Raw genomic sequence first — 26696 nt, 5'->3', positions numbered from 1 at the left:
CTGTGTCGTAGATGTAGGAGCCTGATGTGAATGAAGTGAGGAAAGCAAACAAAGAACTTAAGTTAAGAGGGGTGAGATTGCAACAAACTTGTTATATTAGGCATTGAGCTCTTTAGCAGAAACGTGTTATGATGGTTTATATTATTGTTTGCTAGCGCACAGTAAATATGCTTTATTCTTTCAACTCTGGGTTGTGTTGTTAATATGCTAACTGGCTAACTAGCATCTTGAATCCATCCAGCTGGTCTTGTGGTTTCCCTTTTTGAATGACGAATATAAACCACCGCCACTTGCTGGAGTGGAGAGTTACTTCCTCTTACGCAGGTGCGGAACATATGTGCAGGTTGGCCACTGAATGTAGTCCTTGAGGTGTGTTCATATGCGACTTTTTGGCCGAGACACAGGCAATGTGAGGTGACACAATAGTCAGCCTTCAACACCACTAGTTCTTTGATGTCAATTTGGTGTGTCTGGGCCTTTAAAGTGCACACAGTGAATCTGTGACCTTTGTGTGTCACTCTTTTCTTACTATCACTATCTATAGTACATGAATCATTCCCTTTTTTATGCTCTATAAACAGACATTATCGCAGCCAACATCCTCTGTAGTTATAACCTCATTTTTAATGTTAATTAAAATCATGTGTAGCTGAAATAGTGTCAGCATGAAGCACCACAGCACAGAGACCAGGTATATGTGGATGATTAGAATTAGATACTTGTGTCGCAACCAAAGGACAGCCCTAGAAAAATGCTATATTCCTGAAAAGTCTGTGTGTATTTGTGTGTGTGTAGATGAATCCGCGCCAATGGGGCCAAATCTCAGAGAGCGCTAAGGATCTGGTGAGGCGCATGCTGATGCTGGACCCTGCTGAGAGGATCACCGTCTACGAGGCTCTTAACCACCCCTGGCTGAAGGTAATGCAGCGTTCACTTACACTTTATCATCATGTTCATGCTCTTCGGTGTCGAATCTGATTTGACAGATTAATACAATAGTTTGACTCCTCTGGGTTTTTGACACATCACGAGAACCTGAATGCACCATCACCAAAGACTGTTTTCAGCTGCACTGTCAATGTTAACCATGTTACATCACCTCATGTCTGCCTGCAACATGGCAAACATCCACTCATATATCTGATGACATATCACCTGCTCTGGTGCGTGGGTATTCTCTGAGACGTGCATCCAAAGTTTTGACTTTTGTTAAAGTTTTAGACTGAATCGAGAGCAGAATAGTAAACCCATGTAGCCTAAAGCCATCACGTAATGATCAGTCGCTCGGGTGCCACAGCTCTTCGCACAGGAAAACAGTGACAGTGAGCAGCGGCACAGTGGTGTTACCGCTTGTCATGTGTTGTCAGCACAAGCTTTTATTGTGTCGTCTTCTGGACAGTGATGGAGGGGCACTTAAAGATGACAATTCAACTGAGACACTTGCAGTCTGTCTGGGGGCTGTATGACACATCATTCACATCTCCACATTTTAAGGGACATCCCTGCTCACAATGCTGCATTTTAGTCTCTTACTCAACTGCAGAAAGTTTAGACGGATCTACTTCTGTTAGTGGGGTCCAGCCGAAGCAGCGTAATGAGACTCGAGTGTTGACTTCTACTTGCCCCTGATGAAATACCACAACTGTCTGAAAGCAGCATCACAGGACATACAGCAATGCAGAGTTACTGCAATACCAACATACCCATGAATTCATCAGTCAAAAAGCTGCTGCCCGAAAAGAGGAAATGGGTTCATGTCCTGGTAGTCTGCATATTATACAGCAGTGTCACCACTTAGACCTACTGACATCAACCACAGTGCTCAGTTTACACCCATACGTATTTGTGGCAGTGCTTGTTACAGAGAAATGATGTTCTTCAGTGCCACAGGTAGCCAGAACTGGATTATTTGGCCTCTGAATTTTGTTTCTCAGTGAGTAAAAACTCTTCATAATGTGTGTTTTTGCTGGTGTTGGTTAAAGTGATTTGTTGTTGTGATCGTAAAAATACTTTTATAAACATGCGTGTAAGTAACTTTATAGTCATAACTCCAAGCTTTACAACATAATAGAGGTGTGGTCTTCAATGAAAGCACATGTTCCACTGACCTGGGCAGGTTTCGTGGTAATGGTGGAGGAAAATTTCCAGTGGTATACCATACTCACAAATTTCTGAATACCTCTAAGACCAGTTTTCTGCAAGTTGTGTCAGAAAACATGCAGCAACATAGTTGAGTCTTATTGTTACTAAAAACCTCTTAGGCTGCTGTCAGCCCTAGAGTCGTCTCCTTTGGTCTGAATCAGGGACTCATGTTGTTCCAAAGTTGTATAATTGCCTAGAGTTGGTTCATGTTCTCACGGCAGCATTTACAAGAGGACCAGATCAAATGGCTTGTGTGAGAAAGCTGCTCTTGATTGGTCAGAATTTCCATGTGGGAAAAATCCAGGAAGTAAAGCAAACGTTAAAGAAGAGTACACTTGCAAGATAAATGTGACACTTTCTAATGTCACAATGGAGGGACAACTACGCAGGTTGATTTTAGCGCTGCTCATCGTGGACTATATTGCTGTCATTGTTCATTTTAGTCAAACCATACAGTTTGAAAACGAGACGCAGCTCCAACTAGAAAACAATGTTTTGATGCATTGGATGTGCTGAATGTGCATATTAAGGCAGTACAGGAGGAGGTGCACATTAATAATCCTCCAGGACTGTAACATGCTCATGTTTAACCCAAACAATGTGTCATGTGACTGCAGTCACCAGAGTTCGTTTGTAACCGGACTGAGACCACCTCTTCAAGAAGGTCTCGGTCCGGTTGTTTTGGTGCACACCTGAGTGTGATTGCTGTGTTCACACCTGCCCAAACGAACCGCACTGAGGGGGCAAATGAACATGAGTGCGATTGAACTGAACCAAACAGGGCAGGTGGGAAAGCAGCCTCACACTCAGCCAGGTACTCCTGCATATTTGGCCGACATCACTGTCTTAAAGTTTTAAAGCTGGTCTCATATGAAACTAGAAGATCTAAGACATCCTTTGGCACCAAGTCACGCTATCGCATTGGGAAGGGATTAAATAATGTTCCATTGCTGGGCTAAATTTTAGGTTTGTCATATTTCGCCTACAGAACAAATATGACATGTTCACCTATTGTATTGTAATATTTCTGGCCTCTAAACAGTCGGAATTGTATAAATTTGGTTTGACAGACTTTTGAGGATTCAGCGAGCCCTATTTTATTCATGTGTGATAGTGTCAGCCCGTGTCGCAGTCATTTCATTGTAGAGACCATTTCTTTGAAACTGATTTCACTGCATAAAATGACTGATTCTGACCTTGAGGATAATCACAGCCTCATGAAACTTTACAATCACAAGACCTTGAGCATTCAGAGGATGGATGGCCTTCATAGATATACTGACAATAAGGGGTCTCTGAGCAGTCTCCAGAACAGAAGTGCTTGCCATCCAATCACAGACAAATGTTATTCTCACAGAAATGTCCAAACATTGAAAAATTTGATTCCAATCACATCATGGATTTTCTGTGGTGTTCTTGGTGTCTGAATGTGGTGTTTTGGAGAGATTTTGGCCTGTTTCATTACGTTTTGGCTGGTAGAAAAATGCTTAAATTTAGCACCACATCTGTGTAACAAACGGCATAGACTCAACAGCTGCTGCAACAACACAGGAGACATAACTGAGCATGAGAATAGCCGTCATATACTTCCATCATGATGTTCTGATCCGCTATACTCTCCTAACTTTCAAAGTCTTAATAGGCACCAAACCAACACAAATGTTTATACATTTTTATGACTAGAAAACTTGACACACAATGCTGAGCTGCATCTCAAATTAATCTTCAGGTTCCCAGCTTTCAGGTGACATGTACCACTTCTGTGTGGCATTTACTGTTGACCTGCTATCTCCACCTAAAGATCCCCTGCCCTCGAAAAAAATGACAAACTTCAACTGTGAAGTTAGAAAGACGTAAACCTCTGTAGCCTGCTGCTCATCTCTGCTGCGGAGTCGCGGCTCAAGGCTACAATAGCTCAACACACCCAAATCTCTGACCACACTGTGGGTAATCATGTTGCATTGTGGGTAATGCAGGCCTTTGGTTTTGACAAGAAAGAAGATTGCATGGAATATGGGATATTTCTGTTTCTGCAGTATCGATTTTGACCCATCTTAAGTCTGACATTGTTTCAGGGACACTAAAGTTCTCTTTAAGAGGGACATTCCAGCTTTTTAATATTGCACTTCCAAGAAGTTTGAGGACTTGACGGTGACAAATTAAAAAAAGATTAGTGAAAAATTGATGCATCAGATGCCCAGATATCTTGACTTCGAGTGTCTAGAAGGGATCAAACTATAACAACGCTGGACACCATATTTCCCATAATGTGCTGTCTTCCATTAGACTCCCTGACTAGTTAACAACCATGTGACATCCACAGTTTGCAAAACAGGGTGTCTGTTATAAGTTTGTCTACAAGCCCCACGCTAATAGGACTGGACATGAAAGGGGGAAGAAGGCATCATAAAACTGTTTTCACAGGCTGCATGTTGCTCGTCATGACTGGTAAACTGATCTTCATGTGTCAGATCAGTGGAGAGCTCCTTTACGTCTTTACTTGTGTCAGTAATTCTTTTATTCCTGTGTTGTATTTCCAAGGAGAGGGACCGGTATGCCTACAAAATCCACCTGCCAGAGACTGTGGAGCAGCTGAGAAAGTTCAACTCCAGGAGGAAGCTCAAGGTTTCAGTCCACACACACACACACACATACGTGCTGACATGCATCCATTTTCAGATATTGCAACATTTGAGGTTTGTTGTGGTGACAACATCACTGTGTCTGCAACGACGAGGTGAATTCTCTTGATGTTTCAGGGGGCTGTTCTGGCTGCAGTGTCCAGTCACAAGTTTAATTCCTTCTATGGAGACCCCCCCGAGGAACTCCACGACTTCTCTGAAGACCCCACCTCCTCAGGTACACAAACACTCACACTAAACACTTAAATGTGTTATCATTTCATCCTCAACACACTTCCTCCCTCAGATTTCCTTCCTCTGGTTTGTCCTCTGGTTGTTGTTTTTTTTGTTCTGCTTTTCTCTCTCAGGCCCTGCAGAGACTCTTATTACCACAAACTGACTCTACTCTAGCTGCACTTAAATGCACCAACAACATAAACGCTCCACACACAGCGATCTGATGATTGTTCTCTACAGTTTGACATTTTATCCATTACACAGGTTACTAGACGCTGTAAAAGGAATAATATTGAAACATTATTGTGTTTCAGTTGCAGGACGCAGACACATTTCTATTTCCCATCGTTCAAATAATATTTGCTTCCAACTGTTTTTAAAAAGGACCCATCAGGCTCATTTTCAGGTTCATGCTTGTTTTAGTAGAAATCCAAAATACATGTTTACAGGCTTTAATGATCAAAACACACTTTATTTTCCTCATCCTGTCTCTGCTGAACATTTGTATTCACCCTCTGTCTGAGACACTCCATTTTAGCATCTGTCTCTTCAGGCCCCCCTCCTAAAAAAGCCCTGTCTGCTTGGATTAGTTAGTGTTTCCAGGTGTTTGCGCCATCATTGTAGACAGAGAATAAGTCTAACGGAGAATGGTGACACTTTCTACCGTAAGAAATCATCAATAAAAGCTTCTAAACACAACGAGACATGTTCCAGCAGGAATATGTTCCGAAATCTGGGGAAAAATATACAACATCAGCAAATTCAGATTACAGGTTTCTCTGACGTTAGCATGTCGCTACATGTAGCAGTGTACTCGCAGCCGGGGAATGACTGTAACGGAGAATAGAGGCACTTTTTACTATTAAAAGAATTGCAATAAAAGTTTTCAAAACATGACTGGACGGGTTTCAGCACGAATATGATTCAAAAAGAGAAATTAACAACATCCACAACCAAGATTACATGTTTTTCTGACATTAGCTTGTGGCTACATGTAGCAGGGTACCCACAGCTGGGGCATGACTGTAACGAAGAATAGCGTAACAATCAACAATAAAAGCTTCTAAACACTAGAGCCTGACCAATTTTCAATCTGTATATCTGTGATATTTGCCGAACAAAGATATATCCAGGGCTTGAAGTTCTCCAGCACGGTGCCAGATTTCCGGCACAGGGATATTCTGGTGCAGGACTATTTTTTTTCTCGTGAATATTTTATCATCTTGCCGTAGCAACAGTGATTTAACCAGTCGTTTTAAAGCAAAGCAAAGTGATAGTTCCAACTGCCAATGGTGTATCACATTACTCAAGGTAAACAAGGACTTCTAGCCAATCAGAGGCAGAGTAGGGTGGGCCTAAAGTTTTCACAGTCTCTCATTCAGTCACGCCACGGACACACCGGACGCAGAACCGAAGCGCAGAACCGAAGCGCAGCGCCCAGCAGCGGAGGCAGTTTTCAGTCGGCGTCCATGTTAACCTATCTGACTGTCCACACAGGCCGGTGAGCAGAGCGGAGCGCCCGCGGAGGCTCGTGCATTGCAGCGCTTCAGTTCGGCATCTGGTCTATTTTACACACGAGCCGTGAGCGCCTCAAGCTGGATAGAGCGGATCATACTAAACAGGAAGTCGGACACAGAAAAGACGAGAGAATCCGGCCAATTTTCAAAATAAAATAAATTTAAAAAATAAAAGCCTGTTTAATTATGATGTTGCTTGTCTGTCTATAAATATTTGTTCAGTTTGGTCTAGACACGAGAGAGATGAAAACACACACACACACAAAGAGAGAGAGAGAGATAGAGAGAGAGAGAAATGGCTACAGGTTGGGGGTTGCAATTCACACATACAGAAAGAGAAAGAGGCGATGCGATGAAGCCACCAATGAGTTGTCACTTGTAAATTAGCTCAGTCAGATAGAAGATGCTCCTTGGTGTCAGAGGTCGTGAGTTCAAGCTTCAACTGATGTAAAATGTACATTTTAATGCGTTCTTGTTGTCTTCCTATTCTGCCACTTGTTGCTCAGAGTTGCCTAAAATTGCCTGGCCCCAACCATTTTGTAGTAGCTGATGACCAAATTTTCCTTTTTTGGTGAACTGTTCATATTTCATTATTAAAAACCTTGAAATTGTTATTCTAGCTCCTTGATGTGATACTTGATTGATACTCTCAAAGTGCACCAGATTAATTCATTTAGACGTCAAATGTTCAAAATTTTCTTCCGGGGGGGCATGCCCCCGGACCCCCCTAGCACAGAAGGCCCTCTAAAAAAATTTCAGGCACAGGATTTTTTCTTGCTTCAAGCCCTGTATATCTTATAGCTTTGCAGCATTGCCAATACATTCGTAAAAATTAATCCAAATGTGTGAAATGGTGGGGAATCGTGCGCTATGACTGACAGAGATTTGCCACGCTGTTTTCAAAAAATTGCAAAAAACTGTGATACATTTCCCTATAGAAAATACTGGGAAATTAATGTTAACAAAGCTCAAAACCACTCCACTTTGGGGCCACACCAAATCGCCGTACTTTAATATAGAAAAATTATTAAAACGTTAAATAGCTCACAAGAGCTGGGACTTTATTGAGCCTGATGTGCATTTTGAAATCTAAAACCGTTTTCATGAAATCGCAGTTTACATTTCATGATGTTTTTTTGGTGGTAGCAGCACCAGACAAAATTTCTTGGGACATTTTCTAGTAATATAACACGCACAACTGGAATCATTCCATAGTTAATCCAGCAGGGGGCACTCTCCCACACCATCACTATTATTACAACTCCTTGAAACCTTGTCACACATCAAATAGCCAGTCCTATCTCTACAGGACAGTGCAGCTACTGTCGACTGATGACGACTGAATATATAATTTACTGATAATGACTGACACGTACAGACCCCAAAATCAAGCTGTAATAACTGTATATATTTAGACATATTCTAGTGATTCTAAAAACACCTTAAGGTGCAACCTAGACACATCATCAGTGATGTAACCTAGGTTCGTTGGGTGTTTCAAGTCTTTCAACATCACACACTCTCGCCCAGGCGATCCAGCCAGGGATGATCAGACCCCAGCCCGTGTGTGGGTGGCTTGTGTGGTCCACTGATCGCCCCTTTTGATCCACAGTCATTTTGACGCCCTCTTAGCAGCGTTAGTGATGCCCCTGATGGCTCTCTTGCTGTGCAGTGCTCTGATCCCCAGCAACTAAGGGCTTTGTAAAGCAACTGGCCGGCAAATCCTCGGGAGTTAACCTCGATGGGGTAGCATCGGGCCTTCCATTCCCAAAGTTAACGTCACGTATTTTTACCCTGAAATGACATCTAGAAAAAACATTGCCTCATTATTTGTGACAATAACGAAATATTTGAGCTCAGGAGATCTTAGACCACACCCATACTGAAAATCAAACATTTTTACTGTGTGCATGTTATGTGTGCATGTGTATAACAGCATAGGTCGATGTATCGATACCAGAAATGTTTTACTCCCTCACATCAGACCCGACATTGGCCCCCAAACTCCAATATAGATCAGGCTCTACTCAACACAACTGGACATGTTCCAGCAGAAATATGATCTGAAATCAGGGAGAAATTAACAACTTCGGCAACCGATAATAAATGTTTCCCTGACGTTAGCATGTAGCTACATGTAGCAGTGCATGTAACATAAACACTTACAGTAGCGTCCCTGGAGCAGAAGACAATATAAAGAAATCGGTCACAAGCTGACGTCGGCTTGTCTCGTAAACAGAGTGTTCAGAACGATTTGAAGCCTTAGGTTTTTTTACTCACTCAAGGAATTAGTTCTACATACATTTACCTCATTATTTGAAACGTTGGTCATGTTTAATATGAACATCTGACATTGTAAAATTATATATATACGAAAGAAAAGCACAATAGGTCCATTTTAACATTGATATTAACACTTGTGTTCATTTGTAAAATCTGTTCATGTGTTTGTTTCTGTTAATGCTCCCAACCTGTTAGGACTACTAGCAGCTGAACGTACGTATCCGGTGGTTCTCTGTGTGTTGTGATGATGATGTTTCTTACTCTTGAACTGTAGCTGAGAGATGTCCTTCCGTATGTAGTAAATTGCCGTTAATGTTCACCACAGTTATAAATACGGAGAGGTTAAATGTTTCTGTGCATGTGCATGCTCACCGCAAACACATTCAGAGAGCCATAAGTTGACTGACAAACCAAGGCTGTCGTGTGTGTGTGTGTGTGTGTGTGTGTTGCAGGGGCTGTGTCTCAGGTGTTGGACAGTTTAGAGGAGATCCACGCTCTGACAGACTGCAGTGAAAAGGATCTAGATTTCCTCCACAGTGTTTTCCAGGACCAGCATCTACACACACTGCTCGATGTAAGTGTCACACCGAGGCACACTGGAACATCACCACCTTTGTGATTGATTCATTTTTGTTTTATTATGATAGTTTTTCTCCTTTATTGATAACTAATGCCACAGAATAATGATTTGTTTGTGAATCCTCTGGCAACAGGAAGTGGTGTGGTTTGTGTTTCTAGTTGTAGCAGCTGCTCTGTTTCTGTGGAATTAAAAAAAAAAAAGAAAAAAAGGTTATTACCATCAGCGCTGCAAATAGATAGCAAAAAGAAAAAGAAATAGCCCTGTCATGGATACAAAATGATCTGTACCCTGTGGTATAAGTGTGAGCAGAGGCATGATAAGAGTTTGGTGCAAGTGAGGAAGTGGTGCAAGATGTTGGTTTTGTGACGGAAACAGGTTTTAACACTTGACTGAGAATAGACACCCCGGCTTCACTCACTCAGAGTATAAAGTTCGTACTAGACAGAGCTGATAAATGATAAATGTTCATCTTTGTTATAGTTAATGAAATGATGAGGTTTCAAATCCAGCTGCTGCAAAATAACAAACTTCCATGTTTCTACCCACATCAGCCTTCTGTTATACAACTCTGTTTTACTGGCTTATGTTTGACACTGTGGGAACGTGTTGGATCGACACACAATTAGATGATTCACTCACAGTGTTGTTGTTTTTTTCTTACTTGCATGCATTGTAGTAATTTTATTTTCGCCCACGACAGAGTCAGAAACTACGCGACAGCTGTTGTATGTCAGTCACTGTGTTGCAAGATAAAATGTTGCACAGAAAACAAGGAGTTAAACAGACTTTAAATATGTAGAATCTACTCCAGAGATGTCAGTTTGTGGCACAGCTGTACACTACACCTTTATATACCTTGACCCAAATCCTCCTGTGCTGCACTCACAGGTATCAAACTCAAATTAGGTCAGGTTGGTGTCTCCCAGGAGGCACTTGAACATCATGTGAATAAAAAATAAATTGCATTACAGGCAGGAAACAGTCACACTGAGGCAGAGCTGTAACAATCATTTTTGCCAAAGTCTGTCAGTCAGTCAGTGAATGAGTGAGTCTTACTATTGGTCAGAGTGACTGATGCTCTTTCAAAATGAACAGGCGCTGACAGTTATTTCTGTAAACTGAAACCATTTCTCTCAGTGGAGACAAAGTTTTATTTACTTTTATTTCACAGAAACCAAAGAATAAATTGTAAAGACAACAAATCCCCAACAAGATAGCTCTTGAAGTCCTGTGTGATTAAACCTGGCTTCGTAAGAGTCGAGGAAAACTCCGCTAGCTGCTAGGCTAATTTAGGCAATGGGAATAGTCATAGGCTGATGCTAATAATATTAGCATGTTGTATTTGTGGGGAAAATGTGTCCAGCACAAGACGATTGTTTTGTCTTTGAACCTCAAATTTCAAATTAAAGGCCCTCTAGCATTTCAAACCACATGCAAAATTTTGACCTGGTCTTGTTTTCAAAACATTTATTGAGATTTTTGAATAAGTATATTATACAGTGTCATCAGCCTATAATCTTTTAAAAAACAATCTCAAATAAAATTCTAAATTTGAATAAAATTATAAATGTGACTGAATTAGTTATTTATCTTTCATCAAATCAGAGTCAGAATCAGAAATACTTTTTTGATCCATGATGGGAAATTTTGATGCGTTACAGTTGCTCTTATGTATCGATGTATGAATAGAGAACTATAAGAAATAAGAATAGAAATAGAAATAGAAGTATGTAAATGTAAAGCAATAGAATGGAAATAAAAATGTGCCTTGTGCTACAGTGTTTAACACTAGTACTTAAGATATTAAAAGTGTATAAAATGAAATATATATCGTCACTGTGCTGAGGCTGAAAGTGTGAAAATTTAACTACGATATATACATCATTAAAATAAAACAAAATAGAATAAGAGTAAACATAAGAAATATGTACAGTTACTTGCATTAAATCAACTTTATGTGATTAATAAATATAATTGATGGTGCTGTTAGATTGCCGGGCAGCACATTGGTGCAGTGTTTACGGCCTATTTCCACCAGATGCGTGTTGGTTGCGTCTGCACTCCGGCACGGCAGCGGAGCCGATAGGATTCAATTCTAGTCAATGTGTGTGTTTCCACCAGCTGCGGCTGTGCTGCGTTCCGGCTCCGTCTCAGCTGCGGCAGTCCGGAGCCCTCCACAACAGATACGCAGGACTTCTATTTTTGCCGGACGCCGGAGCACAACGCAGCAATTCCGCACAGAGCAGATCGTGCGGGCAGGAAGTCGTGCACAGAAACAAAATAAAACATCCGGTTAATTTTCAAAATAAAATACACAGTGTTCACAGCGGATCATATTTCCCTGCACTACACTTTGAAAACTACATAATGGGCGGAGGCAGGCCTGAAGTCAACAGGTCAGAGGTTTTCAGACGTCATTTCACCCCGTGAACACCATGGACGAGGAGATGTTAATCATGACAGTGCACCAAGATGTCTTCCGGCGGAGCTGCACTGCTCCGCACAGCAAACGCAGCCGGTGGGTGTTGACGGACGGCGGAGCATGCAGCAGATAACCAGCGCTGCCGTTCTGCAACGGACACGCATCCAGTGGAAATCCGGTGTTAGCATTGTTGCCTCACAGCAAGAGGGTTCATGGCTCGAACCCTGGGTAGGGGGTTTAAACCCCACTGTGGGTGAATGGAGTTTGCATGTTCTCCTCGTGTCAGTGTGACTTTTCTCTGGGTGCTCCAGCTTCCTCCCACAGTCCAAAGACATACAGGTTAATTGGTGACTCTAAATTGTCCGTAGGTGTGAATGTGACCCCTAACAGGATAAGCGGCTGTGGAAAATGAATGAATGTTAGATTGCTGCTCGAATGTCCCGTTAAAGAACAGACGCACATCATTCGAATGTTGATTTAGAATTTGAATGTCAACATTAATAATGAAGCTTTGAACTTTTAGGCACAGCCCTACGCTGAAGTCTGTCCTCCAGGTAAAGCTTTATTTTGCTGTCTGATGCTCCACAGTAAAACTGAAGCATTCATATTGACAGGCTGCACAGTGGGGCTCAACTTAATGATATTAAATGTGAAATAAAAAAACAAATTTTGGGCTGCAGCCTTGTTATGAAAGTAAATAATCACTAAAATAAAGAAGATTCCAAACGTCAATAAATGTCTGCAGGCTGGCTCTAAGTCTCATTCAGACCCACAGTGTGATCGTCTCAACAGCACCAACCAACCCGCCCTCAGAGCTCCAACACTGTCTTCCATATGAAACTTCACTTAAGGATAAATATTAAACATGTCAGGGGGGTTGGTGCCCTCAGACCAGCAGTTTGAGCCCCCAGTGAATAAACAGCAGGTGTGTTTGGATGTGGCTGTGCTGTCGATACGACGCACAGCTATGAGTTAGCACTGCGCGCTGGCCTTTGCATGATTAATATAAGGCTTAAATAGCTTCCTTCCACCTGCACACACGAGGATGCTCATCGCTCTGGAGGCAATTTAAAAAGGTCATGTTGTTTTTAAATATGTCATTAAATTCCTCCCGTATTTCCTCTGCGTGTGTGTGTGTGTGTGTGTGTGTGTTTGTGTACGTGTATGTGTGTGTGCAAACAAACGGCAGCAGAGTGTGAGCGGTGACTGATGACCAGTTGCTGTGACTTTGCTGCTTTGCCACCATATTGGGTCACAAAATCTGAGTTCCCAGCAGCCGGCAGAGGCCAGACAGCATTTTTAGATTAGTCCACAGTTTGTCTGACGCTGTGAGAATATAATTTTGCTTGTTATTATTCCCTTAGTCCATTTTGTTTACTCAGTTCTCTCTCGCCACGTCTCTGGGTGTTAAACACAAGATTTGTTGGCAAGACGTGAGGATTTGTAGGAATGTTATCCAACAATTGAGTCGTTTAGAGGACAGAAACATCCAGAAACACAAGTCAGAAAATCAGATGATTGTAACAATAAATGATGGGAAAACAGAAATGAACGTGGTGTATGTTCATATTCAGTTTAATTACTCTGATACAAATGGAAAGAAATAAAATATTATGCTGCTACTGATACACATTATACTGCTCACAATAAAGACCAATTAGCTGACAGCTTTTTCTTACTTGTTAAAATTTAGGAAATGAGAAGATGTGTATTTATGCGAGGGTGGAAAACTTCTTTAAGGAATTATTTTTATGGCATTTTTGCCTTTCTTGTAAAGGACAGGACGAGCGTGAAGATCATCAGCATCAAGAGAGGCCGAGGGAGCGACAGAGACAGAGACACTTTGCCCTCGTTATATTCTTCCTGTTTAAGAAAAGTCTGTGTTGTCGCTGCATTTTTTTAACACATCTGTCACCTGCATCCAGGCGCTGTCTCATTGTCACACATTAGACTACAACTACCAAGAAGAACGGAGACGCGCTATGATCCACCTCACACACAAACTCACTGGATTCAAAGGCTGTTTGAATTTCAGGATTGTGGTCGTCAGGACAAGAACAAGATTTTCCTTTGATTTGATTTTAATTTCTGTGTTCGAAAAACAAGGAATGATCTATATAATGATCTATAATAATGATCTGTGCTGACAAAACAGGACTTTAACAACATATCTTAATGAAGTTCATACAGAATATACCTTTCTCAGTTTCCTCCCGTCTGCAGAGCAGCTCACAGCTGAGTGAAAATGTCCTCCTGCAGCTGCACAGGATAATAATAGACAATACTTGTAGACTTAGATTTTATCTCTCCTCCATCACTGTTGTTTAACAGCAGGCTGAACAACACAGCAGGAGGCCAGATGTGTCAAACTTGTGTTCACGGTTTCCCACACATGAACTGGTATTTTTAAAAACAGAAAAAACGCACACACACGCGTCAGACCAGGCGTATTCGAGGGAAATGTGAGAATACCTAAACTTGGATTAGTTACTTTTGTGAGATCAGATTTATGTTTTTATTGATGTTGGAAGGTTTTAATTTCTCTGTGACCGTGATCTTCTTGTTTGGGAAACATTTTTTAAGTCTGGTTCACTGTCAGCTCTATGAACTAAATCTTAATGACCTTCCTGCTGTTTAATGATCAAACAGGTGTGATGGATTATTGATACTGGATCCTTCTGCATTTTCTCTGTGCTGTTCTTTTTTATTGATGAGTCTAAAGAGTTGTGGAGCAGGTGGAAGTTCTTTTGGCAAACAGGAAGTGTATAAAGCCTCAGTGAGGTCTGATAAATGTCCTTGAGTGATGTCACTTGAGTCAGCATCGGTTGAAGACAGTTTGAAGAGTAAAACTCAAATCTGGAGGTGTGGAGTTAGACCACGCTGCTGCAGCCCACTGCTCATCTCTGCTGCAGGCTGGAGGCTCCAGGATGCATTAGCTGCTACTAGCATTACATCATTACACCAGAGATACTGGATGAAGCGAGATACCCAACTCAGCTCACTTCCTGATTCAGTGACGTCAGCGCCACGCCCCCGTAGGAGACTTGCGGCAGCTCTGAATGTATTGTCGTCAATGAGGAAAATGAACGTGATCACAATTTATGGTCAATTCTTTCGCCCTGTAGTCACTAAAGTAAATATTGGGTTCATTTTCCACAAGCCACACATCTTCAAATATTCAAACACTAAAGCTGCATTTTTCATCCGCACAGATCAAGAGAAAGTTAACTTTGTTTGAGCCCTATCCGTCTCAGAAAACAAGTTCTCGCGAGATCTCGTGATCTTGATAAACAGACGGTAAAGCTTACAAACAGTTATTTACCGCTAGTAATAAATAAAAAATGCTCAAGCTTTGTGCAACAATAGGCTGCAATAATAGGAAGAATGTATTTTCATTCCACCTGCTTCTCGATCCGCATACACAGACATCCACAGAGCCTCTGTTCAACACGGTGGTTGAGAGAGAACAGGTTCTGATTGGAGGGAGAGCTAACCACGCCCAGAGACAGGAGACAGGAAGAGTAACCGTTTTCTTAACATTGGATAAGCCTACAGTTGGGTATCTCCCTTCATCCAATATCTCTGATTACACCAAGTGTCAGCAGTCAAGTTGCATTGTGGGTAATGTAGGTGTCAGGTTTTGACAAGGAAGAGGTGGAATAAAACAAACTATATCTCCGAATTGAATTCTGGTGCATCAGTTTTGATCCTCTTTTAAAACCTGTCATGAGTCCGACAAGGACTGCAGCACTCTTGACACCCGTGTGGGAAATCAGGCTTGTACATGTGAGCCCAGTTTCACCCAGTCTCTACAAAACCATCAATTCAATTCAGTTTTATTTATATTGCCTCCGAGGGGCTGGACTATACAGCATACGACATCCCTCTGTCCTGTGGACCCTCACAGCAGATAAAGAAACACTCCCCAAAAAACTCCTTTAACGGGGGAAAAAATGGTAGAAACCTCAGGAAGAGCAACTGAGGAGGGATCCATCATCCAGGACGTACAGACATGCAATAGATGTCGTGTGTCTGAGGTCACAGAGTTTATGTATCTGGCTCGTGGAGCTGGTAGAGATTAACAGTGAATTCAGATAGAAAAAAGATTCCAGCCGCTGAAAGCCTCATAAATTGCGCATCACCTGCAGCCGCCATCAGCCTCGTCTCAAAGTACAGTTCACAAAAGATATTGCACTAATGATATTACAGCACACACATAACATAAGGATTTGCAGCTGAGTGCAATTTTCCCGTTTTTTGCATTTGATTGCAATTATCCATGTAGCAAAGTGTAAATGTTGCCTTTGCAGCAGAGAGACGAAGAAAACTGAAACGCTTAGAAGGCGAGGTTTAGTTTAGTTTATTTGCACTTATGTGTGTAGACAATACAGGAAAAAGAAATTAAAAGTTAAAACATTGTGCAGGAGAGGTCAAAAATGGGTGATGATGATACTTCCCCTATTAAATAACAGCAATCATACATAAAAAGAAAAAGATGGTTGTTCCAAAGAGAAACTCCTCTGTGTTTCAGTGAATATTGATTGAGAAAAGTCAGACAATATGGACAATAAAGGTCCTCAGAGTGTCTCACAGAATTTGAGTGAATGTCTGAGGAAGAGCTTGAAAACGCTCAGAAAGTCACAAGTGAGAACGTATTCATACATGAATACAAGAGTCTGGTTTATGTTCACAGTAGAACTTGATAAAAGTTGATATTTTCCAAAGAAAGAAGCAGATGATTCACATTTTTTAGCAAAGCTCGTCACTCTCAAAAATGTCTTTTGCATTGTAAAAATCTTATTGAGATAAGTGGGACATGTGGCAGCCCGAGCAGTATCACAATACATAATATGAGAGGCATTCCTCAAAACTTCAGCAGTCTGGAAAGTCTGGACGTGACACCCCTGTGAATGTGATCAGCTCCTTCCAGCTCTCTGAAGATGCTGTAACTGTGTGTGGCTGTTCGTGCTCATCTTTGTGGACTGTACTGTTTTTGCAGTGCGGCTCGTTTTTTGCCAGATTTATGTGTATGAATTAATATGTGCAAACACAGGAGCACTGAGATGCTATTTGCTTTACAGCACAGTTAAGGGTGCATTTCACCCTCTGCAGGTGCTTGTAGAACTACATGGTTTCTCTTTGTCCTATTAGTGCAGGTTTAGCGGCTGCAAAAGCTGAGCAATCCTTGTGAATTTGAAACCTCAGGGTCCTGAGCTCGCAAAGTCATGAAGTTCAAAACTCTGACATCTTTGAGCATCTCTGTGCAGCAGCTCCGGAGCAGTCGGTTCAAAGGGTTGGTAGTTGTCGAAGGAAGAGAGACAAGCAGTCAGTCGATATCCTCGCCCTCCTGTTCAGAGCTGCGCTGGGATCCAAACTCGTGATCTTGCGAACATAAGCACGTGTCACTGTCGATAAGCTGCTGCAGATGTTTGCAAAGACGGGCACTTAAATCAGTGTGATGTGGTTGAATGTCGAGGCCGACCGTCTTTTTCTAACGAGTTCCAAGAAGCAAATTAGTCTTAAGAGGCTGAAATTAAAACATTTGAGGGAACTACCGGGACTCGCACAGAGTCAATTGAGGAAAAGGGATTGCTAAAGAGGTGTGTGTGTGTGTGTGTGTTGTGTTAAAGTCTCTCCCAGTTGCTGGAGGCTGAATAGGTTGAAGTGGGTTGCAGGAGACTGGTGGATCTGCCAAGTTAGTGTGTGTGCGGCAGTGTCAGTGGGAGCCTGGGGCTGCAGATGTCTCCTTTTCAGCCTCACATTCACACCCCTGCCCTGCTCTGAGAGGAGGGGGGAGTCAGAGAAGGACAGAAGAGTGCAGTGAAGGAACAATGGCTTCTATTGTCAGGCCTCAGTGCCATTCACAACAAGCACAGCCTCCATCACCCTGCGTGAGGCTCAGAGTAGCCTCCACACCGCTGAAACTCTCAGAGGAAACCAGAAATCCTGTAGAGCGGATGGAGTCTCCCGGTTCAGATAACTAGAGTCTCGTTTGCACTGTGTCGGCTGCCTCTTTCTGACAAACCACTTACCGTCTCCTGGGTGAGTGTGTTTTCTTCCTGCTTCTCTTTGTGATGTGTTTGCAGGAAGCGTGTTTTGTCAAGAGACGCCTCAAGCTAATTTAAAGTCAGCCTGGCATTCCCCTGTGTGTGTTTTTGGTGTTTGACATGTATAATGAGGCGCTTTAGTCGAGTGTATTTGTATTCTTTTTTCCTCCTGTGCTAGTTTCAGAAGCTCTGTAGGCTCCCAGGCTAATGGGGGCAGGGTAATAAGATGCCCTTTAGGAAATGTCTGAATTTATTTGTCACTAAGAGGAAATTAAGATATGTTATTGTTTCTCTGCTTGCTTGTTGTCGTGGCACATAAAGACATGATGCAATCATGCTTGTGCCTGCTTATAAATATCTGCACACCTGAATTATGGCTGCCAGGCTCTCAGCATGCACAGCACACCTCCTACCTGCAAACATCTAAATATTTGGTACTGTTTGTTCAGTCGTGGGCCGCAGAGTCTTTGCACATTTTCAAACAAACCCCTCGGAGGTCATCTCAAGTTTGTTTGGCACTCGACAAAAGCAGAGAGATGTTGACAACTCTCCCCTTGAAAGAACAAGAGTGCAGTAAATATGTATGCATGCTCAGTGGCTGCAGACAGCATGTGGGACGGCACGCACTCGGTGGCACTGAGTACGATTCAGCCCTCAGGCTGTCTGCTTTATTTTGGTAGTCTTATAAGGATTTCCCGAGGAGTGTGTTGTGTTTGTCTTTCTGAGACGGCGTGCTCATGAAGGGGGGATGCAGATGCACACTGGAGACGTGCGTTGTCATTCCCAGGACCCCTTTTTTGTTGTGCTGGTTAGTGTCAGGTTTTCACAGCAGGGAGAGATGCAACATCCTCCTCCATCTAACAGCAACACACACACAATTTCGCTCACTTATAAACCCACAATGGCTTTTATTTTCTGCCTGCTGGACGTTGTGTGTGCGTCTGGACGGGCTGTTAGAGAATTACACAAATGGATCAGTTTACAGAAATATACCAGATGTGTTTTACAGCCCATTCACTGCATTAGCTGATGGTTTTAAGGAGTTATTTTCCACTGTCGCAGAGCTGTAATGGAAACCACACTGGTTATCCCCTCTCTTCAAAATAACATCTTAGATTTTATTAGAAAATCTTTTTCTTGTCAAAAACAAGAGAACAGTTACGTCATCGCCAGCCGCCATGACCTCTACGTAACAAACATCAGATAATATAGATGGCAAGTCTGTATGTAGCCCTGCATAATTTACACATAATTAACCATGACTGTTCAAACTCACGGCAAAAAGAAGGTAAATTAGATTTTAAGGAGTGAGGGGGCGATGTTCCTTAGTCAGTCTTAGTCGTTTGCCACCTCATGAATCTCTTTGATGATATCACGCCAGTTATCTGCTCCCCATTGTTCTCATTTACAAGTGTTTTGTTTTTTAAGCTCAAAGGAAACTTATTATATTTTACATCAGTGCCACAGTCACCTCTCTAATTACCAAATTTCCAATGTGTTGATGTGTCTTAGGCTGCTCTCAGCCCTAGAGTGGTCTCCTTTGGTCTGAATCAGGGACTCATGTTGTTCCAAAGTTGTATAATTGCCTAGAGTTGGTTCATGTTCTCACGGCAGCATTTACAAGAGGACCAGATCAAATGGCTTGTGTGAGAAAGCTGCTCTTGATTGGTCAGAATTTCCATGTGGGAAAAATCCAGGAAGTAAAGCAAACGTTGAAGAAGAGTACACTTGCAAGATAAATGTGACACTTTCTAATGTCACAATGGAGGGACAACTACGCAGGTTGATTTTAGCGCTGCTCATCGTGGACTATATTGCTGTCATTGTTCATTTTAGTCAAACCATACAGTTTGAAAACGAGGCGCGGCTCCAACTAGAAAACAATGTTTTGATGCATTGGATGTGCTGAATGTGCATATTAAGGCAGTACAGGAGGAGGTGCACATTAATAATCCTCCAGGACTGTAACATGCTCATGTTTAACCCAAACAATGTGTCATGTGACTGTACCTTTTTGGAGGAACTGATGTTTTTTTGCGGGTGTGAAACTACTTTATGTGGTATCAGAACGACACGTAGACTTGTGTACTTGTGGCTATCTTATCCAGCATTTTAGGCAGTATCAGAGGCATTTCTGACACTGGTATAGGTATCGGAACAACTCCATTGTTTGTATAAGATGTTATCTCACTATCACTATGCTCATTCAGATTTTAAGAAGCTACAAATTATATTCAGCCACAAAATAAGTCTGAAAAGCTGCAAATCAGATCAGAAGTACAGAGAGTTGTTGGCTAGAGATGATACACCGTCTCATGGTGGTGGCTTGGTGTGAAGCAGCAGGTTTTTAGAACGTTGCCTGTAGTTGTCTGTTTCAACCCGTCTCATCGTGAATCTTTGGTCTGAACTGGGCTTCACACATCCAACATGCTAACACACATTCGACGGCATCGCTCAGATGTGCCGATGAGCAAGATGTTGAATGCTTAGGTGCTTTGAATGTTGAGATAAAGCCAAGGTGGAGCTCTTTTTATTATCCTATGTATTTTGGTATTTTCAGTTTAATATCACAACAGATGTTTTTCAGTTTTACAACCTGTTGTGACCTGTTGCCTTTTGGGAAAGTGTTTGTTTAGTGTTCGTACGTGTGATACACAAGTGTTTGACATGTTCTTTATTTTTATAATGAAAATAGTTTACCAAAGTTGCCGGCGGGCAAAATGTTCCCTTAGTCCCCAGCAGGAGGATTGTTTCTGTGTTTGACACTTGTTCTGCTGTTCAGAGGAAATGAAAAGAAATCCTCATGCGTTTGTTTTTGTTTTTTGTTCCCGCTGTACCAAACATGCACTGAACCGTGACTCATGTGTCCCGTCACACCTCTGCTCTCTTCGCCTGTGAGTGTGTTTTTTTAGCAGCTTTTAACACCTTTGTTTTCAGCTGTGGTTTAAAAACACTTTGTGCAGCCTAATTTCTTTGAAGCAAACTGAACTGTTATAGTGCTGGATCTGATACTCCAGTGCACAACATGCAAGCCATGAGGAGTTTTTGAGGTCATTGTTGTTTGTGTGTCCATCACATGCTCTGTGATGATGTCCAGCATCACATGTATAATGCTGCTGCTGCTGCTGTAGATGTTGTTGTGAGAGGGAAAACAGAAGCATGTTGAGTCTCAGGGTTGTATTGAACTGTCTGTTACAAAAGGACTGTTTGTCTGTGACTCTGTGTGTGTGTGTGTGTTGTGTTTTGTACAAGAGGTTAAATGAAAAATACACCAGACGAGTCACTCATCAAACATGACACGGCTTTGATTATGATGATAGTTGTTTCAGATGATCTTTTGTTAAAACAGCCGCCCTCTGCTTCGGTCGGAGCGCACAGCTGCTGTCTTTGTTCAGACTGTGTTTCAGGGACATTTTGTCTACAAACATAAAATCTCTTAAATACACCCACACTCCTCGTCTTTGACTAGACCCATACAAGCCCGTCTAGTCAGCGCGGTTTATTAGTCAGCTGGGATTTTTACAGACAGAGCTCTTGTGTCTGTCGTCCTTCAATCAGAGAGATGAGAAAACAGTTCCTTCTTGTTAAATGTTCGATGTCGAGAAGAAAAAGAACAAAACAGAAAAAGTGGTATTGACGCGCTGACGCCAAACGAAACCAAACAGAGGGAGATAGCTGAGGACAACTGCTTTGTTTTTAACCAATCTCAGTGGAAAAACACCAAAGTTTTAACCACATTTTGTCTCCACACACCAAAGATAGCTGCAGTTCCGCCACATAATACAGTTTACAGTAAACAAGGTCCTCCAGAGCTCCAGAGATGGAAATAAAAGAAGATGCAACTGAGCTGCTGATTCACAGATCCTCAAAGTAACAAAGCAAACTGTGTAACTGCAGTGTAAGAAATCTTTTATAATCAGATTTTAGCACAATATTTTTCATATATCTGAAAGCTCCTCCACATGTGGGTGTTTTTTTGTGTGTATAATCAGTTCGTAGGTCAACACATTTTTCAGACTGCTGTTTTGAGTATTTTCACATAGAGTGTGACTAGTAGAGGTTGATTTTTCTGAGCTTTAGCACCATGAATAAAGGCATCAGCCAATCATGGTGTTTGAAATAACAACAACACAGAGATAAAAAAAACAACAACAACAGTGTTAAAGTCCATGGTACAGGCAAGCATGTCCAAAAATGCATCCGAGGCACTCTGACTATAATTAAAAATGCTTTATTAATACATGGATAAACCAGTGCGTTTCCATTAGAGAGTCTTCATCAGGGTGTAAAATGGATTGGAAACAGGAGGATCATGTGACACAGCTTACATGATATATAGGTGTAGCCCTACTAGACAAAAAAACATGTTGTCAGAAATTGCAAATGAAAATGAATTAAATGTATACTGTAAATAATCGACATATATAGTAACAAGAAAAAAGGTTCAAAGACAAATAAACAGAAAAGAAACGATTTAAATAAAATAAGAATCATTATTACTAGTCCATAGCCATTGGTAGCTTTGTCACCTTCTACTTATGCCAATCCTCAATGCCTATGTGCAGTTTCACATAGATTGACCACGTCAGTGAGTAGAAAAACGTGGGACAGACAGAATGACTGACTGACAGAATGACACACTGACAGTTTCCGTGATTATGTACAGCATACCATACCATGACTTAGTCATACCAAACATTAGAAAAAAACACCAACATTGGTCCACAGGGGGAGCCACAGCCATCGGTCGCATTTTAGCCATTTTGAAGCATTTTTCTGTTGTTATAGCGCCACCCAGCTGCCAATTAGAGTTAAATTTCTCCAGTCACCTTGAGGCGTCCTGTTCTACATATCTACCAAGTTTAGTAAAAATCCATATGGCGGTTAGGCCTAGATAAGAAATGAGCTCTCTAGCGCCCCCATTTTGTTTGATGGGGTCAATAATGGAGGGGTCCCCTCAGATTATGTGTGGTCATATGCCTACAAAGTTGCGTGGTGATGGGTGAAACCCTTGAGATGTTATACACCTTTATGTGATGAGCCACGCCCTCCGCAATATTCATTGCCTTATAGAAGCTCAGTTTTAGTTAGTTTTCCAACTTTTGCCAAGAGGGAACTTTAGATATTGGTCCCTAGATTATGTTCACCCAGTTTCATGCAGATCGCTCAAACTTCCTAGGAAGAGATCCATTTGAAGTGTTTTTCAAAAAATTCAAAATGGCGGAAAATCTATATAAGCGGAAGTTATGGGTTCTTGAGGCAAATGTGTTCCTCATGAGGAGAGGCATCTCTGTGCAAAGTTTCATGTCTCTACGACATACGGGGCATGAGATATGCCCATTCAAAGTTTGCCATTTCAATCGGTTGCTATAGCGCCCCCCTTTGGCCAATTGATGTAATATCGCTTCACTGGCATCCTCCCATGACCCTCTACCACTGTGCCAAATTTCACATGGATTGACCAAGTCAGTGAGGAGAAAAACGTGGAACAGACACACACACACACACACACACACAGAGGTTTCATCATTATATAATAAGATAACTCAAGATAACTGACAAAAGGATTTAACAGTGGGGATGAATGGGGCGTCGGTGGCTTAGTGGATGTACAAGGCTGTTGCCGCAGCGGCCCAGGTTTGAGTCCAGCCTGTGGCCCTTTGCTGCATGTCATCCCCTCTCTCTCTCTCTCTCTCTCTCTCTCCCCCTTTCATACTTGGCTGTCCTGTCCATTAAAGGCAAAATGCCCTAAAAATATCTTCCATATATATCTACAGTGGGAATGAAGTCAAACCTAAATATTCAAAGGCAGGAAAACGTCATAGGGCTACAAAGGATCATCCCCTGTAATTTGTGTATATAAAAACATGGCATCAGTAATATTGCACACCTAAAAGAGAGTGTATAAAACACTCATGGGTTCACCCTCACTAATACTAGTTCAAAAACACGACAAGGTGACATCACTACATATTATAGCAGCAGTGTTCCTCACGCAATTCCGAGCTACGAAATCAGATATCAGTCTCCTGTATGAGGCCTGGAAACAACACGGAGACTCCGAAGTCAGAACCAAGAGGGCAAACTTTATTACTCCTTTCAACCTTAACCAAGGCTCCGTGTCCAGGTCCATTTCTTCTGTTCTTACCTTTCACAATAAAAGCCCGAGATATATATACACTGTGTAACTGTTTACCAGAGGGAACGCAAATTCACTTCAGACAGACTGCCTGACGCTCTGGGTCTATATCTATAGTAGTTGGTCCTCTGCCTCCTCCAATGAGGTGCTACCTTTCCTAGAAGGATCTATAACTCTCAGAATTTATTTCTGAATAAAAAGATGGTGAAAATCTGTTCAAAATTGTCACTAAGCAAGTGTTGCAGTCATCTCAAATTAGCATCGCTGCCAGTATTAACAGTTTTGATGTGACATTCTATAACAACAGTATATAGGGCGGCACGTCTCACAGCAAGAGGGTTTCTGATTTGAACCCAGGGTGGAGGAGCCCCTCTGTGTGGATTTCGCATGTTCTCCCCGTGTCAGCGTGGGTTTCCTCCAGGTGCTCCAGCTTCCTCCCACGGTCCAAAGACATGCAGGTTAACTGGTGATTGATCAGACGGGGACATTATTAACTTTTTGGCCTCATCACAGCGACAAAACTTTGTCCAAAAACTGAATAAATTGTGCATCTTTGTGTTGCTGTAGCATAACCTTTCGTGACATTATATCTGATTAAATTAAACAAAGTAGATGATAATTTTGGGGCGGCACGGTGTTGCAGTGGTTAGCACTGTCATCTCACAGCAAGATGGTGTCAGGTTCGAACACCCCCTGTGTGGAGTTTGCATGTTCTCACTGTGGCAGCGTGGTTTCCTCCCACAGTCTGTAGGTGTGAATGTAAACGTGGATGGTTTAGTGACCTGTACACAACGGGATATGACCGGTATTTGCAATCAACAAATCCTCCAGAAAGTCACAACTATTTTAGCTTCTTCTGGAGGTGAACATTCTCTGTTGCCGTTGAGTGTAGAAACCCATCCCACATTTAACAGAGGCTTAAATTGATCAATAATCGTTGAAAAACAAACGTCAATATCACAAAAGCGCAGCCATGACTGGCTTTGTCTCATCTGACGAACTTGTTGATCAATCAGCTGTTATCGAGGCGTCACTGATCATCTGTGTTTCTCCGCCTGACTGACTTTTATCTTTTGGTTTCAGCTCTACGATAAGATCAACACAAAGTCGTCACCGCAGATCAGAAACCCCCCCAGCGATGCCGTGCAGAGAGCCAAAGAGGTGAACACACACACTCACACACACACTTAGCATACAACAGTTAGCATTCACACGAGCACACTTCCTGTTTGTCCCGTTCTTCTTCATGTGATGTGTGTGTGATCATGATTTGAATGGCAGACTCACTAGTCGCTGGCTTCCCTCTCTGAACTCACACTTGTGTCTGAATTAATCCCTCCTCTCGCCTCTGGCTCACTTAAGCTCTAACTCGTCTCTGCTGTGGATCAGTCTGCTCTCCTGCTCTGTTTCCTCTGTGTGACGTCGGCGCCGGGCACAAACACGTGTGTCCTGGGAGGCATCGGTGTAAAAACGGGAAACACTCCATCTTTAACGTCATCCTTCAAAGAGAATCTCACTTTAATAAACTTGTTGGAATATCAAAAAAACCCTTCATCTGAAATGTGACGGTGGAATTTAAGGGTGTGTTTGATGAAACCTCGACCTCACACTGCTCATATATTATAACTAGGCCGCTCCCTTACGGCGAATACAGCTCTGTAACACGGCGGACATTTGTCACGTCCTGCTCTTTTGCTGAAACACAGTTAATATTGGATCAATGTAACCCAGAGCTGTCACCAGAAAACCTCATTTCTGTGAAGCGAAGGTTTAAAAGGTCATTTATGCCATTTGAGAAAGTTTTATGACGCTCGGGACCATGAGAGCAATTTAATAAGTAATTTTCCAATTTTGAATGTGATGGGTCGGGGCGCTGGTAAAAATCAGTTTAGTCAGTTTCTGAAATATTGACCTTAAAGACGACGCTGCAGAGAGCTCAGATTTTGCTTTTTGCAGCTTTGCAGCCCACAGTGATGATTTATATTCCAGCGTCAGATTTCACATGTTGAGAGCTTTAACTTACTTTCTCTCATTCAATTTGTGATACAGAGGAATAAAGTCAAGGCTGCTCATGTTCACTGAGTCACTGTGATGGTGAGTGATGCAGGTTTGCAGCCTTCGTAGATGTGTGCTACTGAAAAGGCGATAGCCGAGACGATGACTGCTTTCAACTTGCGTCATGTTTTCTTTATGATGAACAAACTCCACCACCTTCAGAAACTTGTAGGAGAAAACACGAGCAGTCCACGCTGACCAATCACTGTTATAGCAGTCTCCAAAGCCCCATTTCTACCGAGCAGTCCGGTTCAGTTCAGCTCAGCTCGGTACACTTTTTTTTCTGTTCCCACTGTGAAAAGTTGTGGATGGTACCAACAGAACCGTTCCGTACCGTCCCCATGTTTGGTCCCCCCTCTGTTGGTGGAAACGGAGTTCAGTATCTCCTCAGTAGAGGGTTTCAAGGGAGTGGATTTTCACTCCTGTATCATCCCGCTCCAACAAAAAACTCCTCTCTCGTCCCAGTCCCAGAAGAATGACTCCTGTTCCTGCGTTTATTCAAGTTAAGATCATTCTTTTTCTTGTCAGAACTTTTTAAATATAAAAACTGCTCTGTTGTTTTTAGCCCGTTTTACACAGAGATCCCACAAACCAAAAAACGCCAGCATAATGCCACCTCAGTGTATGATTGTAGACAGCCGGCGTTCCAGGAG

The 26696-nt window shown here is 42.1% G+C and overlaps 1 protein-coding gene across 21 annotated transcripts in view; it reads left to right on the top strand.

The window, feature by feature from the left end:
• Nucleotides 1–26696, top strand: part of caska (calcium/calmodulin-dependent serine protein kinase a) — a 207718-nt gene that overhangs the window by 137029 nt on the left and 43993 nt on the right. For 13 of the 21 annotated variants that reach the window (XM_033618125.2, XM_033618121.2, XM_033618120.2 and 10 more), the window contains exons 8-13: nt 796–918; nt 4684–4767; nt 4902–5001; nt 8996–9013; nt 9253–9374; nt 25072–25149. In XM_033618125.2, the coding sequence (XP_033474016.1) occupies nt 796–918; nt 4684–4767; nt 4902–5001; nt 8996–9013; nt 9253–9374; nt 25072–25149 (525 nt within the window). The remainder of the gene's footprint in view (nt 1–795; nt 919–4683; nt 4768–4901; nt 5002–8995; nt 9014–9252; nt 9375–25071; nt 25150–26696) is intronic. The other 8 variants (XM_033618126.2, XM_078174720.1, XM_033618122.2 and 5 more) reach the window with 1 other exon arrangement.

Source organism: Epinephelus lanceolatus, chromosome 14 (assembly GCF_041903045.1).
Source record: "Epinephelus lanceolatus isolate andai-2023 chromosome 14, ASM4190304v1, whole genome shotgun sequence".
NCBI lineage: Eukaryota > Metazoa > Chordata > Actinopteri > Perciformes > Serranidae > Epinephelus > Epinephelus lanceolatus.
Note: the sequence above shows the minus strand (reverse complement) of the source record. Positions and strands in the feature narration are given on the sequence as shown.